Here is a 20002-nt window from a genome sequence, read left to right on the forward strand (position 1 = left end):
GAATGCGTTCTGACTTTCGTTTTTGTGCCAATGCGTCTAACTTTCGTCGATCTGGTTTCTTTGTTGCAGCCTTTTCATTTTGTCGGGCGTGTTTTGCAGTCGATGACTCGTTCTTTTTTTCACAGTTCATTTTAGTATCTATTGATATATAATTGCGTCTAGTGAATTGGCTATCTTATTTTTGTTCTTTTCTCGGCCAGCGCCGAGAACTTAATTGCTATTAAGCGAAGTTTTTCGCAATTATACACTTTGCTACTGGAGTAAGTTCATGGAGTTTGACCATCCCTCTCATTACAACCCCCCTGCCCCCTGTCCACCCTCACACCGCAGTCCAGCAACCCCCCCCCCCCCCCCATCCCGTCCACCCCCTCCCTCATACATCATTCCACCCGTAACCTCGCACTCTCGGTTTATCGTTCAGGTTTGATCACTTCTACAACGTGGCCCCTCACGTGAAGAATGGAACTGTGAAGTACATGTTGGGATCTGTGATGAGTCTGCTGTTGAGTGCAGAATTCGACATTTCTAAATCGAGTATAGCCACTGCCTCAACTTGCCACTTGCAATGAATCCTCAGTGACAATATCCAAATCAGACAAAGACAATTTTGCTGTTTCATCTCAGGTGTTCTTCAAATATAGACTAGAATAGACCAATCATGTACATATCTGCCGCAAGATCTCTGATGTTGCTTTGTATTCAAGATTTCGGTTCGTTCCCGTCCTAGCCTCATTACGGTATATTTAGGCATGGGGGTATACGCTCTAGCCGAGGACCTAAAATGTTAAAGACGCAATATTTCTGTGTAAAGGGAAGTTCCAAATAGAGCTCTGCGACTTCTGTTTGATGAAATAAATTTTGACCCAAGGACACGATGTACGGATTGTATGATAATGAATTTTTCCTCGGGATAAAGTCGAGATATCACTTTCTGCTGAAGAAATTTAATAATTGGCAGAAGAATATTTTTGGTCATCAAGTATGTGCTGATTTGAGATTTAGTTCAATGAAATAATTTTTATTTGCAATTTTATTTTGCAGAATAGTAGAATAGTTGTGATGATTATATATTGAAGTTGAACTCATTGTGTACATTCCGTTTTTCCTAACCAAGTAACGTATATATCGTTGTAAACTTCCTACTCAACGGTGAATCAATTAAAAATTCTGTAGAATAGAAGTAGTCGGTGTTTTTCTAAGACCGCTCAGCCCTCAGAATTGTTAGTAAACAATTTCTAAACGCAGAGTTGTGGCATGTCTGTCTCTTACAACTTACGTACATAATTCTCATTAATTTTTAATTGCTCTCAAACGAAGTTTGTTGCCCGCAATTATTTGAGTCGTTTTTTCAGATTTAAGCCATTAATTAATTGCTCTCAAACGAAGTTTGTAGCAATTATATTAGTCATGCTGGTCTTTTTTATGAGATTTTTCGCTTGGCCGATTTTTCGTCTGACGCTTTTGACTTTTCGTCCTCAAAAACGGGATAAACAGGTGGCGCCCAGCGGGCATTAAGTGCTCTTAGAGCCTTTCAGCTCAGTTTCAACTGTTTTTGGATCCGCCTTTTTTTATTTAGTCGGCTTTTTCGCTTATGGTTACTCCATTTCGTCGCCATCAGTGACGATAGTGTATCCCGTAACATCATGGCTGCCTCATTTCAGATGTGATGATTGTTTTAGAACACCGTTTGGCCCTTTTAACGATACTAACTTGTTTTAATATTGACACTCTCATTTTGTGTCACAAATCGGAGTCGCCTTCTTATGAAGGTGCAGCTCCTAAGGTGGACATTGTGATTCCGCCAGCTGCAGCTGGAGAAACGAAATACAACGAGATCCTGAAGCTATCTGAGAACCCAAAGTATGGCAACTGTTGGACTACTGCCTTGTCACAGGTAAATGGCTCATTCTGTTTTAATACTATGGCGAGTTAAAATGACAAGTGAAATTCTAATTCTGAATCTTTTCAAGTCTGCATTATGGAAAGATATTGCCTACAGAAATTGCTCTCAACCAATATCTGTGGGCATTAATGGGGTCTTATTAATTGCTCTCAAACAAAATTTGTAGCAAATGTATTAGTCCTGTTGTCTTTTTTACGTTAGTCGGTTATGTTTAATAGCCGCCCTCATCTTCTCAGCCGGCTTTTATAGCCCTCTTTTTTTACAATTCAAAGAATTTGAATTGTATTGGGGCGCTGTCTTTTTTTAAAGATCTGTTCACACATTTTCATGATTTTTGAAGTCAATTGGAGTAGTGATTTTGGTCACGCCGAAACATGAAATGGAGCGAAAAGCGAGTGGTTTTGCGGCGTGAAATTTTTTCGCTCTAATTTTAAAGTAGAACGAGAAAACGGTGTTTGAACAAAAATTCGGTTTCTCGCTAGTGGTTTTTTGTTCACATGCGGCAATATCACTCTGATTTTTACTGTTTTTTCGATTTTTTTTTGGATTGGATTTTTTTAAATGGTTTTTCCAATACATTCATAGTCCGTTCTGGGTCTAGTTTTTTGTTTAGTCAATAAAAATTCTTTGAATTGTACGTCAGGACTTGTCCTGCTATGTGTTTTTACTTCGTCGAACTTTTTTTCGCTATACCCATTTTGCCGCTTTTTTGACATTTTACGTGAAATCTTTTTGACTTCTCTAAGCTAGTTTCACTCTTCTGTCATTCTGCTCAAAGTCCTTTTAAACAGCAGCTGCTCGGCAAAGCAATTCTAAATGAAGAGAGTCAGTATAAAAAAAATCAAAGTCAGAAATAGAAACGGTATAAAGCCCATTTTTAGATGCCCGGTACTTGAACTTTGTTCTCATAAGCTTTAGTTACTATCTATAATGCTTATTGGTATTGATACTAGACCCTGTAGCCTCTCAGTGAGAGACAGGAGTATGGTCAATTACGAAATGACATCAAAATAAATCGCACTTAAAAATGTTTTTATACAAAAATCACTTTTTGTTGGTATTCTTTTCTTTCAATCCCAATAGAGTTATGGAAATCAACGGCGGCTATTTTCCGGCAATCTGCCGGGTATGTTTGTTTTTTTTGTGCAAATTTTGTCCAACTGATTATACGTTTCTTATGGTAGTATGCTTTCTTTCAGAATTTTAAGTAGTTTAACTCAATTGTGTGTACTTGTTAACGATTTTTTAATCAAGTTTCAATCAAAAAGTCGCCTTTTCCCTTCATTGGATGAACAAGGAGATCATGATGGCCGAAATGTTTATCTCTTACAGTATAAGGAGTCAAAAGAGAGTGAATCTTGAAGTCGGATACCTGATCTAAAAGAGTAATTCTTCCGACTTTAGTGGGTCATGCTTTAATTCGACTAAAGCGGTTGTTTTTACTACCATTCTTTTTTTTTCAGCTGGAAAACTCTTGTCGCAGCATGCGTGAACAGCAACAACAGCTGCTTGCCTTGTCGTTCACAAATTGCCATCTTCTAATGTCGGGTATGATTTAATTTATTTGTCATAAAAAGAAGTCAGCAAAAGGAAACGTTCGAATAACTATTTTACATGATAAACCAACCACCTGGTTTGAGGTTTTTCTAAGTTTGTTCTCGTTTGGAGATTTTATACTATTGTATTGATCACTCTATCTAATTTCTCGACTTCTCGTGTTGAGAAACAGAATGAATGGCAAATCACGAGGGCGTCAATTTGCCTAGCAGTTTCCTAAGAGCCTTAGTAGTCTCTAAGCATGGGTTTCACTGATCCTGCTGACTAGATATAAATATAAATTTATGGTGTGCAAGGAAATTCGTGAGAGTTTTGTACCCTCGTTTCCCCCCCCCCCCCCAATGTCTTTTGTGTGTTAAGGGAAAAACCAGCTGACATGTTACACTGAAGAGGAGGCATCCGATTGCACTAGCAGGATGAGTGACTTGGCATTCAACATCTACACCTCCTTCTTCACACACTCTGAGAATCTCTGCTTCTTCATACAGGTATAACAAAATTAAATCCGAATTATAACTAACTTAGCGGATTCTCTTTAACCTGCTAGCTTATTGTAGTCTGGTTGGTTTTTTTCTGGCATTATGCTTGCTTTTTGTCTATGGAAGCTGTTGTTGCAAACGGTTTCTAGCGTACAAGCATTGGGACGGTACAATTCGTCTTTATCGTTTAGTTATGGCGCGAATTATTGAAGGAACTGGTAAGTTTTTGCTAGACTTTTAAGGCAAAGACTTCAGATGTTGATGTTGCTTTGAGTCAACTGGGAGCGATGATCGCATTTCCACCCAAAGGAGTCCATAGTCAACTTATTTGTGCTTAAAACACTCACGTGCACAGTTTAAATTGCCGAAAGTCTGCAGTGCCAGAAGTTATAATGCCAGAAGTTGCTACTTAGCCAGAAGTTGACTTCCGTTGACTTTCGTCACTTTAAAACGTGCGCGTTTCGTGTTTTAAGCATGGTTAAGTGACTCTGCAGAAGTCACTTCGAAACTCTGACTCAATATCTACAAGCGCTTCGCGGTTCTCGATAAACGCCAGAAGTTCTCAGTGACTTCAAGCAGAATCATTTAACCATTACTTCAGCTCTGTTGATGATTGAATTAAGATTGAAATGATGGTTGCGTACATTTGATATAGGCTCAACTATGGCAAGAGTGGCAGGCTAAAACAGTGCAACAGTTAGCGGACACGACAGGCCAAGTTGTTCAGACTTTGGACTCCACTCTTGAGAAGCAGAAACAAGTGGAAACAATTGTCACTAAAATGCACCAAGTGTAAGTCAGTCAAGCGTTTTGACTCATTTTTAACTGACCTCAAACCTATCACTGTTACACATGTATTGAAGCATTGGGTCTTTCCCATTATAGGCCCCCATGAAATTATAGCCCCCCCCCCATTATGGTATAATTACCATGATGGGGGCTATAGTTTATCTAACCACTAAGCTATAATGGGAAGGACCCGAATCATTTTGCATACTAAAACCACTCAGTTCTGATTTTGCGCGAGATTTATTTGGAAAGGATTTAAAACAGTGAGAGTGAGTTGCTTAATTTTGCTCCTTTTCTGAGCAGTTTTTGTCGGTTACGGCTGATTTTGTAGTGCTAATTTAATGTGTATCTAAACCTGATATTATTTTTCGCGTTTTTCTTATTAAAAACGAAGTTCAGCGATAAATGCATCATAATGGTTTTTAATTTGCAACGAAGTTTGAAGCAATTATTTGGGTCCTGGTGGTCTCTTCTTTAATTCGATTGATCGAGTTTTTGTCTGATGATTTTGGCTATAAACGGGATCAAATGGTAAAGCCTGTTGGCATTAAGATCTTGGGGCTCTATACGTTTCCATGTATATGTTTCACCAAAACTCATGATATATAGTTATATGATTTGTGTCATCAACTACATCTATAACTCTGCTTAAAGTTGTTAATCATCAATTCATATTGTCTTGGTGTGTTATCTTGGTCTTACTCATTTTTGCACGTTCTATTTACAAATTATGGCTCTGACTGCTCAAAAGTCAAGTTCATTATGAGTTCATTACAATTTGAATGTCAATTTCTTGTAATTTGAACCCCCCGCTTCTACCCAGTGGGGCTAACCCTCCTTATTAAGATTAAGCTGGCTACTACCAGAGCCAATCCCTTCCTCTCGCCAGTCGTTTGAGAGCAATAAGTCGAACGTTGGTTGATTATACTTCTTAATTACTCTCAATCAAAATTTGTAGCAATTGTTTGGAACCTGTTGGTTTTGCTTTGCCGTTTCTGTTTCATTTTTTGTCCTCAAAAATGGAATAAACAGGTAATTTTAAGGGAATTATGCCTCGGTTCATTGTTCTGATAACTACTCACCATATGTCACTAAGCATACATTCCACAAAACTGCGATGAGGTGTGATTGCATGATTTAGATAGAGGCCAATTTTAGTATGTTCACTTTTCCTTTTGTCGTCCGAGAGCAGTTGTCCGACTTTATATCGTTTTTTGCAAGGTTTACTATATATGGTTGTCACGCCCCTATTTCGTCCCTCATAGTTACGTGATGATATTCCTTAAAATATCCATAATTAAGTGTTTTATATTAATTAATATTCAGTTAGTTTCAAGGCCATATATAGCCAGTATTTCCATCTAGGCCTGTAACCTCTAATTTGTTTATGTTTATGAGAAACAACCGCAGATTGACAGTTTTACTAGCAAACACTTCAAGTGCCTAAAAGCCTCAATATTTACTTTTTTGAGTTTCTTGATGATAAATTCACATAATCAGTAAATAACTTCATGAGAGATTATGTATTTGGTGAAGTAATTATTCTGATAAAGTAGGTGCTAATACGGAATTGTATATGTACTGAACAAACACCAAGAGACGTACAAAAGCCGGAAATCGCCCTACTTAAAAATCAGTAAATATTTGCGAAGGACCAATACAACTCAAGGCAGTCCTGCGGAACCCACTATCACCAGAACACCGGAGAACCAGCCTGACAATCAGTTGCCTATCATCTTATTAAAACTTGATAAAACTTGAGAAACTTCTTGTTAAAATTATTAAACAATTCTTGCTAAAATAATTAAAGATTGAACTGGAAATTCTCTTGAAAACCTCCAAGTTTGATAAACTAAGTTACAGATGAAATAGCGACTAACTTAACTCTAAAATGCAAGGCAAACAGTGGATATATCACGCATCTGAACCGCTCAATAAAAGGCTATTACTAGCTAATTTTATTCAAAATTTATCTGCTAAAAATCGCACTGTGAAACACCAAAATAAGTCCTTGTAAAATGCCAATTATTCAAGTTAATTACTTCTAATATAAACCTCAATTACACCACGAGGAACACTACTAAAATCAGTGCGTAACATAGTGACAGGAGTTATTAACTGTTTTCCAGTTTAACGGACCAATAATTCGATTAATTCCTTGATATTTTCGATATTTCCTTTCTTTATTCTGTTGTTTTCTTTCTTCTCTTCTTCTTCATTACCTTAAGAGCCTCCAATCATCCAGAACCACATCCAGCACTTCCTTTCCGAGCAAGATGATAACACAAAAAGCAGTAACAAAGGAAAGAATGGGTGGAAACTGTGTTTGTGTCTCTGTGGACTAAATGCAACGGCAATTCAAAATTGTTTGAGTGGACAATAACTGGAACAAACTCAACCACAGCCGCCAAAACGGACAAAAACAACACAGGGTATTTGCAAACGAGGACATTGTGAGTAAATGAATTTGTAAAATTAATTTTGGTGCTTTATTTATGTCAATTTATAAAGAACAAATTCTCCCCGCTATTAATAATTGTCGCTCTTCCCCCAATTTTGTTGAACATATTGAAGGAAACCACATTAATTATACCCAAAACAACCGTAAAACGCAAGCGCAGATAGTAACCGCCTTTTCCTCTTCATTTTATAAATCCATTGTAATTTATGTGCTAGATAAAGATGATAAACGTTGCAATTTATTGGACAGCAAAAAGTCTAAATCAAAAAGTTCGCAAATTTGGCCTTATTCGTAACAAACTTCAATCTGACAGAGATATTAACCTTGATAACATCATCACTGATTATCAGATAACATCAGAATAATAAATTACTGAAACCATCACTTAATTATTAACTAAAAAGAGGGCAAAACAAAGTTTAAACAAAAAATAAAAAACAATTATATTTTATTTCCCCGCCCAGCTCCGGAGGTTAATGAATCAAACAGTGACTTCGGTCAATTATGCTGTTGCCTATTTGAGTGCAGCTTCCACAAGGCCTGTGCGGTCGTGGTCCCCACGAATTTTCCTAAACTAAGGGGCACTCTTTAGAGGTGAGACTTCGGCGGCCCATACGGCTTCAACGATATAAGTCTGACGATTCGACCGGAGCTTTAGGAATAGGCTTATAAGCAGCCCTTCTTTATTACTTTCTGAACGAATGGTTTCAGTAGTTTCTTTTCTGATATTCTTGTGCTATTCATTTAACTGTTTTCATCTCTTAGAACCCCTTAATCTCTCCATTAAGTTAAGTTAAGTGTGCTATTTAATACTTTAGAACGAAAGTAAGACTGATTGAAGGAAAAGTATATAATCTAATCGGGTAAAAAGCAGAATGGCACACGCGCAGATCAACATCACGCCTTTTTCCGGATCAGAAACGGACAATTTTAACGAGTTTGAACAACTAATAACAGGTGCAATCGGAGTTGCAGCAATCGCAAACGCGCAACAAGCGAACTTTCTGCAATTACATTTAAAAGGAGACGCTTTACGATACTTCTTAACCCTACCAGAGGCTACCAGACTAGTCTTCGAAGACAGTATAACAGCTCTAAGAAATAGATTCACGCAGGATGACTTGAGAGAGATCAGAATTATAAAGTTAGAGAATCAAAAGTTTAATCCAAAAACAGACACTGTTAAAAATTTCTTAGTAAAGTTAAGAACTGAAGCCAATAAAGCATATCCAGCACCTGAAATAGTAGTAGCGCCAGCAGGGGCAGGTGACCCAGAGGCTCGTAGATTCGAAAGAGAGACAGCAGCAAGAGATTCTGCCCCACAGATGTCAGAAAATCGAAAAAATGAGCAAATAAAGCGCTTCTTTATTAAGTCAATGCCAAACTGGCTTAAGCCTAAACTCTTAGAAAGGCCAGATACAGATACCATTGATCAGTTATTCACATTAGCTAGCCAACAAATTGCAATAAGGGAGATGTGTAATAGAGAAGAGTATTTTGACGACGGATTTAATGAAATAACGGAAACAAATACTGATAAAATGTTAAAAGCAATAGCTACTATTTCAAATAATCAGAAAGAACTTGAGCAGAAACTTGAGCAGAGAACAGCACCTAAAAATGAGCCATCAGAACAAGGCCCAGTAAACACATTCACACCACATTACCCTCAACAATTCTACAAACAAAGTTATAGACAAAATTTCCGCCCTCAATACCAAAATTATCGACCAAATTACCCTCAATATCAGTCTAATTATCGTCCAGTTCAGCAAAACTATCGGCCCCAGCAACAGTATGCCCCCCGTGCTAATAATTACCGAGAGTTTAGACCACAATTTAATGCCCCTAGACCGTTTTATTATAACGAACAGCCACAAACTCGTAATTATTGGACCGAACCTTCAGATAGTCCCCCATTTGTTCACCCAGCTTATGTTAATAGACCTGTTTATCGGTTTCCAACAAAAAATACCCCTCAAAACCTTCTCCGACAGGGAATAGTTTATGTTAGCCCAGCGCCAGCACAAAACCGATATAGTATTCAACAAGCAAACCAGTTTAATCATGCAAGTATTCCTCAAAGCAGAAATATGAGAGGTATGAATTTCCCATTTAATCAACAAAAAAACTAATAAAGCCACCCAACTTTAAAAAACAAAATAAAAATTGTAAAAACTCAGTTAACTATTATAAAGAAAGCACGTCTAGTCCTAGTTTAGATAAAGTAATAGTGCCAGTTTATATTAAAAGTAACAAAAAGCGTAGAAAACGCAAAAGTAATAATAATAAAAGTAAAGTTAATAATTCTGTGCAAATCCCAACACAAGTACCTCAATCCACACTAAAGCCAACACCACATGTTCAGCAATTATTCAGCATTGTCCCACTTTTAGGCAGAACATTGTCCTATGTTAAAGTTAAATTTAATGGAGAATTAGAAAGACGCGCACTAATCGATACAGGAGCATTTGCCAACGTGATAAGTCGTGAGTTTTACAAGGAGCTAATTAATACAAATATCAATTCAATAACAGAAATAGAAAAGCCTGATCTAGATAAAGTTAAAATGGCAAACGGAAATATAGTTAAAATTGACAAAGCAATTAAAGTTACATTTAAATTGGGCACACAAACATTTACAGAAGATTTCCTTGTTTTAATTGTCACAACTCCTGTAATTTTAGGCAACCCATTCTTCGTTAAACACAAAGTTAGCATCTGCCCAGGACAAAGTTACATTAAATTCCCTGATCAAACTCTGCAAATAAATGAAATAAAGCCAGAAAAGCAACCCAGAAGAGTTGTAAAACGTAAAAAATTCGGAGTTTATACACAGAAAAAGCAAGTCTTACAGCCAAATCAACAAGCAGTATTAGAATGCAAGCTTTACGATAAACTAGAATCTTTCACTGACCTTTGTGGGGTAATAATTCCAAATGAAATCTTTGAAAAAGACAGCGAAGTAATATTAACGTCCTCTTTAAGTAAAGTTGCTGAAAATAATTTCCTTTATATCTATGTCTTGAACATTACTGACCATCCAATTACCATAAATAAAGGCGAGGAAATAGCCAAATTCTCATTCTTAACGTCTGATCAAGCTGAAAAGTTGTTAGAAGTAGATCCTCAATTAATAAATGTAGCAAAAATGAGTGAAAATTATTTAACAGAAATAAATCAATTAATTCAAGTCACAGATACGCCAAAAAGAAAGGCCCAACCAGCAAAGCCGGCCCCAGAATATGAAAAACTATGGTTCCCAACGCCTGAAACGTGCCCAGATCCGACAAATTTGTCGCCCTTGCAGAGAGATATCTATGAGCAACTGCTAAAACTGCAAGAAAAGGAGAAATTAGATCCAAAGGGTAATCATCAGGATAAAATAACATTTTTGAGCAAGTTTCCGTGGGAAAAATCAGCCCTCAATGATGAGCACAAAGCAGTAGTAGGTGAACTACTAGTCGAATTCAGTGATATCTTTGCGAAACACAGATTTGACGTTGGATATAATACAGATTTAAAAATAAAGTTAACTCCAGAAAGAAGCATACCAATTTACGAACAAGGCCCTCCAACGCCCGTCCATTTGAGAAATGAGTTACAAGTAGAGCTCGCACTAATGCATTATTACGGACTGATAACAACTTTGTCTCAATCAAGATATAGTAGTCCACTTTTCGCACAACGAAAGAATTCAGGAAGACTTAGACTATTGATTGACTTGAGAAAAGTAAATCATTTGCTGAAAAACGATTACGTGAATACGAATTTCCCGATTTCAAACATGAGTGACGCAATAAACTACTTTGCCGGAAAAAAATTGTTTACGAAACTTGACTGTTCTCAAGCATACCACTGTGTGCAAATGGCAGACGATGTATCAGTGCAACTGCTAGCATTTAACTTTGCTTCGCGAACCTATGCATATAAATGTCTTGCACAAGGATTGAATAAGTCAGTAACAGGATTCAGTTCCCTTATTAGACATTACTTGGACCCATGTTTAGCATCAGGAAATTGTACCCAGTTTATGGATGATATTGGAAATGCAGTAACAAATTTTGAACAATTGGTACCCTCTTTACGAGAAATTTTTACGTGTATACGTCAATCTGGATTAAAATTGTCACCCGAAAAGTGCGAAATAGCAACTGACACAATGAAATTTCTTGGAAACAACATCAGTGCAGAAGGAATTTCACCGGAAAAAGCGAAAATAACTAAATTTTTAGATAAATTTAAAATGCCAAAGACAACGAAACAAGTAAAACGATTAATCGGCTTCACGCAATTCTTCCGAAATTACATCCCTAACTTAGGTGAAAAACTAATGTCATTTTACAAGCTCCTGAAGAAGGATGCAGTAATAGAAACCACAGAAGAACATGTAAAGGCATTAGAAGTAATAAAGAAGGATCTAATGGAAGCAACAAATGTAACATTGCGATTGCCAAAACCAGGTCTACAGTATGTAATTCTTTGCGACGCTAGTTACCACGGTGCAGGTTTTGTACTAATGGTGGAAGACTATGTAAATGAAACAGGAAAGAAAGAAAAGAAAACATACGCTCCCGTATCGTTTGGATCGCATTTGTTTAATGCTACACAATTAAAGTTCTCAATTTACTACAAAGAGTTCCTAGCTTTGTACTATGCACTGGACTACTTTTCACACTACATTTGGGGATCAAGCAAACAAGTAATTATACTCACCGACAACAAAAGCCTTACACAATTCTTTCAGTCAAAAGTAATACCGCCATCTCTTTGGAATTGTTTAGACAGAATACTCGCCTTTAATATAGTAATTGCTCACATTCCTGGACGCGCTAATTACGCAGCGGATTTTCTCTCGCGAATGGAGAATGACAAATCAGCAACAATGTCTTTGAAATTAACAGATAGAATTCCAGTCAGAGAAATAGAAATAGATACTGAAGCGCAAAATCCTGATATTGAACTGAACGTATTATTTGATACTGAAAACTTTAGTGACGAAATAAATAGTGAAGAAGTTAACTTTCTCAAAAAATTTGGATATTATGAAGACTACAAAAAACGTCAAAGTAACTTACCAGTAACAGAAATTCAAGGGCTATTTAAACTAAAAAGAAAAACAGAAATAAATTCAATTGAGTACCCAAATCCATTAGATGAGTTTCCAGACCTTACAGACAACTTAATTAGCCTTAACTTAGCAGATGAGCAGCAAAAAGATGCAGACATTAGAACAGTAATAAGCTGGATTCAACAAAATAATCAACAACCTGACTTAAAGTATGCTACAACAAACTTAAAGAAGTATCACAAGCACTTAAATAGATTAATTCTTGAAGGGAATGTCTTATACCGGAATTTTTATGATGATACTGGAAAAGTACTTCATAAACAATTCTGTGTACCTAAGCATTTGTGGAAAGAGACTATATATAGGCTCCATAATTCACAAACAGCAGGTCACTTAGGCATCAAAGCAACAATTCAGGAATTTAGAAAGCGATTTTTTTATCCAGGCTTCACCGAACATTTCATTAGTTTCATCAAAAATTGCCTCACTTGTCTTCAACTTAACAGAGTACCAAAAAGCCACATCACACCCAAGTTACAACCAGTCAGTTCACTACAATCATATCCAGGAGATATGCTCCAAATTGATTTAGTAGGCCCCCTAAAGTCATCGCAGTATAAGTATGTTTTGAGCGCAATAGATGTCTTCACAAAGTACCTATTCGCAGTTCCATTAACAAATGGATATGCTGACACAGTAGCCCGAGAACTAGTAAAGGTGTTCTTCCAACACAGCTACATTCCTCAAACAATACTTAGTGACTTAGGAACCAACTTTACTTCTGAATTAATGTCAGAATTAGCAAGTTTACTAGAATTAAAGTTAAAACATGCCTCAATAAAGCACCCTCAGACTATTGGAGCAGTAGAACGATCTCACGGACCACTGAAACGAATTCTGAAACTTAATACAGAAGAACAATGGAAAGACTGGCATAAATATGTTCCTCTTGCAACCTTTATTCATAATACTTCATATCATTCAGCAACAAATTGTTGTCCTTCAACTTTATTCCATGGCAGAGAACCCATAAAACCCCTTGACATACGGTTCTCCAGAAAAGTAATGGATGCAGTAGCAGTAAATTCCGATTTTGTAAATGAACTGCAAGATGCCATGATGCAAAAGTTTGGAGAAAACAAAGAAAAGTTAACAACTGCATACTTGAAGTACAAAAAGTATTATGATCAAAAAGCATCAGCAAAACCGATTCCGGAGAAATCATTCTGTTTACTTTTGAACCCTAAGCTATTAGAGCAATCAACAGTAATAGCTTCCCAAGTTCAGAAATGGCTACCGCTTTATAAAGTGGAAAAAGCCCTTACTGATTCAAATTACATCATTCGAAAAGTAAATACGAATTACACACAATGTGTTCATCGCATCAGACTCAAGCCAATTAAACCAAGTGAAACTCCTGAAGACCTCGAAGTCATCAACCCGGTAAACTTTCAACCAGAACCATCTAGAAGACAACACATGGAACCTGACCTATTTGATAAACATATCCCTGAATTAATCAATGAGCAAGAAACAGAGATACAACAATCCAAGAAAGTGAAACAAGATCCAGTCAGAGTGACCATAAATGTTCCCCTAGGTGGACCATTAGCAGGACCAGCAGTAGCAGCACCTCCAGCAGCCCCACCGGCCCCACCAAGGGTAGTAGCACCAGCAGTTAGACCACGAACTGCCCCAGTCCATCTTCCAGTATTTGATTCCTCAAGTTCAGATGAAGCAATCCCAAATTTATTTGATGAAAATAGCAGTTCAGATGAAAATTTAGCTGACCTAAACCTGGACGCAGAACAAATTGCCCGAATACCAGTTAATCCGTTAATTGCTGACGAAATTAGACCTCAAGAACCAGAAGTTCGCGTTCCTCTTGTATCATCCTCATCAGACGATGAAATGTTTTTACCAGCTCAACAGCCACAGCCGTCAATAGTACCACTTGATATTGAATCGCCTCCAGAAACACACGAAGAACAATATGCTCTAACTGATAGAAAAATAAGAGCGCGACCTTATAATCCTAAACGAAAACCAGAGAAAAGTGCATTCAAACCACTAGACTACCAACGGCGAAAAAATGTACGCGGATTTAAATTTGATAGAGAAATAATGTTGCATAAAGAAGATAGAACAAACCCTTACCTAACCAACCAAGTTAGAAGAACAGGCAGTCCTAGACCAAAAAATGCACGTGCCAGACTGGAACAAGAAGAAAAACGTGAAGCAATAAAAGCATCAGCACAAGCAGCACAACAGTCAACTACCCCAAGTAGAGAGACAAAATTAGATCAAGTAAGAGCTAGCATAGCAAAATATTCAGGGAAAAAGCCCAGCAGTTCAACAAACAAACCAGTAACTAGATCTCAATCGAAAAAATCTTCACCAGGCTCATCTAATCAAAATTTAAACCATTTTAGTCAAGAAATAAATGCAACATATCTAAGTTCTCCAACAGATATCTTATATTCACCACACTCTTTTGCACACTGTATATCAGCAGACCTTGCAATGGCAAAGGGATTAGCCCGACAAGTCAAAAGCTGGTACCCAGCAGCCCCAAGTGCAATTAGACTTAGATATCCACCTGATATTGGCTCAGTTTTAATCTACTTTGACCCTATTTCTGAACGTTATATCTTCAGTTTAGTTACCAAATTCAGATACTACCACAAACCCACTTACGAATCAGTATTAGCAAGTCTCTATGAACTGAGGGAAATAGTAATAGATGCAGGAATTACACACTTAAGCCTTCTATAACCATCTATATCCATTAGCATGTACAGACCCAGTAAAGTCTAGCAGTACCCTTCATTTGCCCAAAAAGCCCAACAAGCCTGAGCAACTTAGCCCTAAAGTCCAAAAATCACTAAAAATTCGAAAAATTTTGACCTCAAATCCTAGTTATTTTGTTATATCTCCAAAACTACTTGTCTGAACCTGGATTACCCTATTGTTCTGAAAAGCACTTATCCAGTAGAAGCGATTCCAGCTATTATTGACCCCATTCTACCCGTTCTTAGTACCAAAAACTTAGCCTAAAATTGACCCTTCCGAAATTCCCAGGTTCAACTCAGAAAAACAGTCATAAAATTGTGACAAATGCCCCGATCACCCCAAACTTTTGCGCTGCAGCATTTTTCAAGCTGGGGAACCGACAAGCAAATTTTGAAGCGATTCGGAGAACTTTAAAAATTGAGTGACGCTGGAGCCCTCAATTTTTGACACTTTTCGGATCCGCTCGAATTCAATGATAACTCCCACAAAAAACCCCCAATTGATCCATTTTATAGCCCTAGACCATCCTACTGCTCACGCTTGACATCCCAGTACCCAAAATCCCGTCAAAAATCAATAAAAGTTGAGTTATGACAAAAATAACGAACCCTACCAAAGTGTGCTAAAATTGATTAAAATGTAGTGTAAATTATACCCCAAAAATATGCCAAAAACTGTCCCAAATGCTTCCAGCAGCTACTCCCAGCTGCCACCCACATGGTACAACCTCAAACAACCGTTAAAACCCAATATTTCTAAGTATATGTTGAAAAATGACAAAAAAACCAAAATTGCGCTTCTGCTTCAATCCTCCGCTTCAAAAATTTTGTCATTTTATTCTCCACCTGACCCGATAAAAGCCACCTATACCCCCTACAACCCTAGTACAACCCCCCACTAGCCTTGTAGTACCATAAAAACCAGTCCCAGCTCACCCCAGTATCAACCCTGAAGACTTAAACCCAAATAAGCTCTCAAATTGCCACAAATTTGTCAGGAAAAATCCAGTTATTTCCCACTAGAGTCAAAAATATTATTTTCTGACAAAAATTAACCATACCATCAGCACTCCCACATCTATATCTCTCAGAATATGCACTCCCAGCCCACTAGTGCTAATACAAGCTGAGAAAAGACTGCCAAAGTAACGAAAATCACAAAAAATCGAGTGTAATTTCCAGAAAAAGTGATCAAAAATGCATCTTAATACCCGAATATGCCCAATTTTATTGTTAATTCAGTTAGCCCTACTCATGAGCAGACCAACCATAGCAATATCAATCATTTTGAACAAGTTTTTCTTAGCCTCATAGCCAATAACCTATCCCCTATCTGGGCCTTTCCAAAAAACCCAGGTTCACTGCAGCAAAAACGTTATAACTCGTAAAAAATAGTTGAAACCGCCCAAATTTTTGCGCTGCAGGGTTTTTTGAGCCGATAAAGCGATTCACCAATTTTGAGCTCAATCGAAGCATTTTAAAAATTGAGTGACGCTGGGCCCCTCAATTTTGGAGACTTTTTGAAAATTCACGCACATGTTCATAAAATCCAAAATATTGATCAAAAAGCCGATATTATTAGCTTAAAACATCCGCATGCTCAAGTTCTACACGCTCATATCAAAAATTTTGAAAATTGTTAAGTAAAATGTTGAAATAATAGTAAAAAACTGAAGCCTACCAAACTCTTCTCAAATTTGTCAAAACAGAGCCAGATTTAGATCAGTAAAATAGTATCAAATAGCCGAATTATGAGCCCATATCCAATATTCAGTCTCCCTAGTAGTTATCAAAGCCTAATAAATCCATACAATCGCATAGAAATTCATAAATGTTGAAAAAAGTGAAAAAATCGAAAATTGCACATATTTCACAAAATTTGTTCCGAAATTCTAAAGTGAAAAACTCAATATATTATAGTCAAATAATGCATTAAACCACACCAAAAGTTGCCACCAACATAGTACTCACTAGTATGACCCACAATTACCGCCAAAAATCATCATCTTCAATCCATGTCAACTTATGCACAAAACATGACGCATCACAAGTAAAAATTCAGTAAATTTCACAGAAAATCTGGCATAAAACCTAAGTTACTCAACTCCAAACCTACCAAAATGCTACCTCTGATAGCCACAGATATCAGTAACAACAGTTAGCACCTGATTTAGGCCACTAGAGAATCACCAGACTGACACATGTCTCGAAGAAGCTCAATTAGTGGAAAAATCATGCTTGAAAATTTGCATTTTGGACCCAAAAATCAACGTTATGACCCGATAAATAGCTTCAAACCCTATAATTCAGTAACATACATTAGTACCAAGCACAGACAGTACCATTTTAACCATTCAATACCGAAAATGTATGAACAGTGAAGACTTATTTAGACCGAAATTTGATGATTCAAAAATAGCCAGGTTCAGATCACGAAAACAATCATAACTTTGCGAAAAATGCTTAAATTGCGCCAAATTTTTGCGCTGCAGGGTTTTTTGAGCTCCTGAAACGATCTACCAAATTTGAGCCCAATCGGAGCAATTTAAAAATTGAGTGACGCTGGAGCCCTCAATTTTTCGCATTTTTCGTTTTTTCAGACATCAGTAAAAAAGTTGACCAAAAAGTGTCCAAAAACCTGAATATATTGCATAGTTATTCCCCACCGATGTCTACTGAGTGGGCCAAGCCAAAAAATTTGCCCAAAGTTCAATAAAAATTGAAAAATTCACATATTTACCACACCAGCCCTGATGCGGAAAAATCACCAAAATTACGAAAAAATTACATGTGAAAATTAGTACCAAATACTCTTCCAAACCAGTTCAAATTACACACAAGTGCTGCTAACAACCAGATTAATTATCTAGAACCATTAGAACCAGTCTATGATCAATAATTGACAAGTAAATTAGAGTTAATGCCCAAAAATCAAAAAAGTCGTTATGTCACCAAAATTTCACTTTCACAAATATGTCATTATAAAGTCACACACTGCAAATAAAATGTTACCACACGTTCACACACTTCACAGCTGCTAGTCCCAACAGTCAAAACCAATTAACAAAGCTACAATTGACAAATAATAAGTAAAAACTCACCTACAGATGAAACTAAACTACATGATGAATATAATTGCTCCGACACTAGTCAATTCTCATCGGCGCTATCCTCAGCTACGGTACCACCACCACTAGTACTCTGACCGCCCTGACCCCTTGCCCTAGTAGAACGAGTCAAGTACCGCTCAGCATCATCCAAACTGAATAAATGCTATCAAAATAAATAAACTGCCTCAAAATAGCACTAAAATTCGATTAATTTGGCACAACAACAGTTTAAATACCATGCTATAATGACCACTAATAGTTAATAACACATGCTGCAAAACACACAACAACGCTTTGAACACACAATTACACCCTTCACTAGCATTCACTTATTTACTACGCCTCTCTAATTCTTCCTTTTGTCCCCTACTTATATCCTCAACCCCACCACAAAACAAGTCTTGATATACTAATTACTATGATATTAATAAGCACCTTATTAAACATTAGTAGCACCAAGTATATTAGTCAGTATATTAGGCTATATTACACCAAACTACAACTAAACATATACAGCTAAAAGTCAGTTAATAAGTTAAATAAATAAATATAAATAACTAGTTATACTGCCGTCTCCTCCATCTCAACTCCTCCCTCATCTTCCTGATCTTCACTCTCTTCCCTCTCCCTCCTTCTTCCCACACGTCTTCCTCTCCTTCTCCTTCTCCACATCCCAACAATCCCGAATAATATGAATAATAATATGAATACTATTAATAATATTGAGTCCCAATTCCAACTACTTCCTCTGTCTTCTAAGCTAATATCTACAGTTGAACTATTATTGATATTACACCCTGGGTGCCGCAAACGAGACCAGTGAACCCGGTTCCTTGACACAAACCTGGTCCCGTTGCCGCAGCACCCCAGAGTGATATTATTCGGGCCGACAGTAATATTAAAGCACATACTGACAACAAATAATCTGAAAAACTCGAAAAAACATGTAAAGACTGCAAAATTCGACCCCCCCAACCACTATCCCCATCATCATACACCCACCATTCAACCAAACAACCACATTTCAACATGTTTAAACACCATATTTAGTAGTAATATTAATAAACACACACATCAACACACATGATCCAAAAGTAAAGTACACCTGAAACAAATAAATATCACTGACCTAGAAGCCTGAATCCAGCAGACAAACCAAAAAAGGAACCACCATAACATGTGATAACGGCAATAGCTGGTCACAAAACCAAAAATATTGCAAAAGTTTCACAATATCGAGTTCCATTTGAGTATCTGACCACTGAGAGAAAAGTTGACTTTTAGTCAAACTTTCAGCCAAACTTTCAGAGAATGAACATATTGCTGTCAATGAACTGCACATACAGCACCACAGCTTTCCGTTCATTTTGTACTCGAAAGGCAGACAAATTGCCAAAGCTAGTGAAACACAATGAAAAGGGAAACTGAAGAGCTCGTGCACAAAGTGATGAAAATTGTTTTCTTAGATATTTTTCCTTTCTCCCCGAACAGGACCTCACGAGTCCAAGTGAAGGATAATAAAGGAAAAAGCTCTTGCTCCTGCTCAGAGTGAGTAGCCTGACATAAAACACATAATCCAGCAAAAACAGTGAAGTAACTACCCTGCATAGATACAATGCAAAAGTCCATAAAGGCTTCACGAAAAGCCAAAAGGTGGAAGATTATTGCACGAGTAGCATGCATCACAGTTCTCCTCTCGTCAACGACAGCATTCCAATGACAACCATTCGGACAAAATAAACGACGACCAGAAGAGACAAACATGAGATTTCTCCGCAAGTGACATCAGTTTTGTTCATAGGGAGAGCAATCTTCAAGTTTTCCTTCAACTCTTCAACTG

At 37.2% G+C, this 20002-nt stretch overlaps 2 protein-coding genes across 2 annotated transcripts in view; both read left to right on the top strand.

The window, feature by feature from the left end:
* The window catches only part of LOC142339673 (phosphorylase b kinase regulatory subunit beta-like), a 105418-nt gene extending 104324 nt beyond the window's left edge, over positions 1-1094 (top strand). The window contains exon 16 of the mRNA XM_075389891.1: positions 422-1094. Within this exon, the coding sequence (XP_075246006.1) occupies positions 422-569 (148 nt within the window). The 3' untranslated portion in view covers positions 570-1094. The remainder of the gene's footprint in view (positions 1-421) is intronic.
* A 514-nt stretch (positions 1095-1608) lies between these two features.
* Positions 1609-20002, top strand: part of LOC142340274 (uncharacterized) — a 48492-nt gene continuing 30098 nt past the window's right edge. The window contains exons 1-4 of the mRNA XM_075390848.1: positions 1609-1894; positions 3367-3451; positions 3821-3948; positions 4595-4731. Coding sequence (XP_075246963.1) covers positions 1667-1894; positions 3367-3451; positions 3821-3948; positions 4595-4731 — 578 coding nt within the window. The 5' untranslated portion in view covers positions 1609-1666. The remainder of the gene's footprint in view (positions 1895-3366; positions 3452-3820; positions 3949-4594; positions 4732-20002) is intronic.

Source organism: Convolutriloba macropyga, chromosome 5 (assembly GCF_964194025.1).
Source record: "Convolutriloba macropyga chromosome 5, txConMacr16.3, whole genome shotgun sequence".
NCBI lineage: Eukaryota > Metazoa > Xenacoelomorpha > Acoela > Convolutidae > Convolutriloba > Convolutriloba macropyga.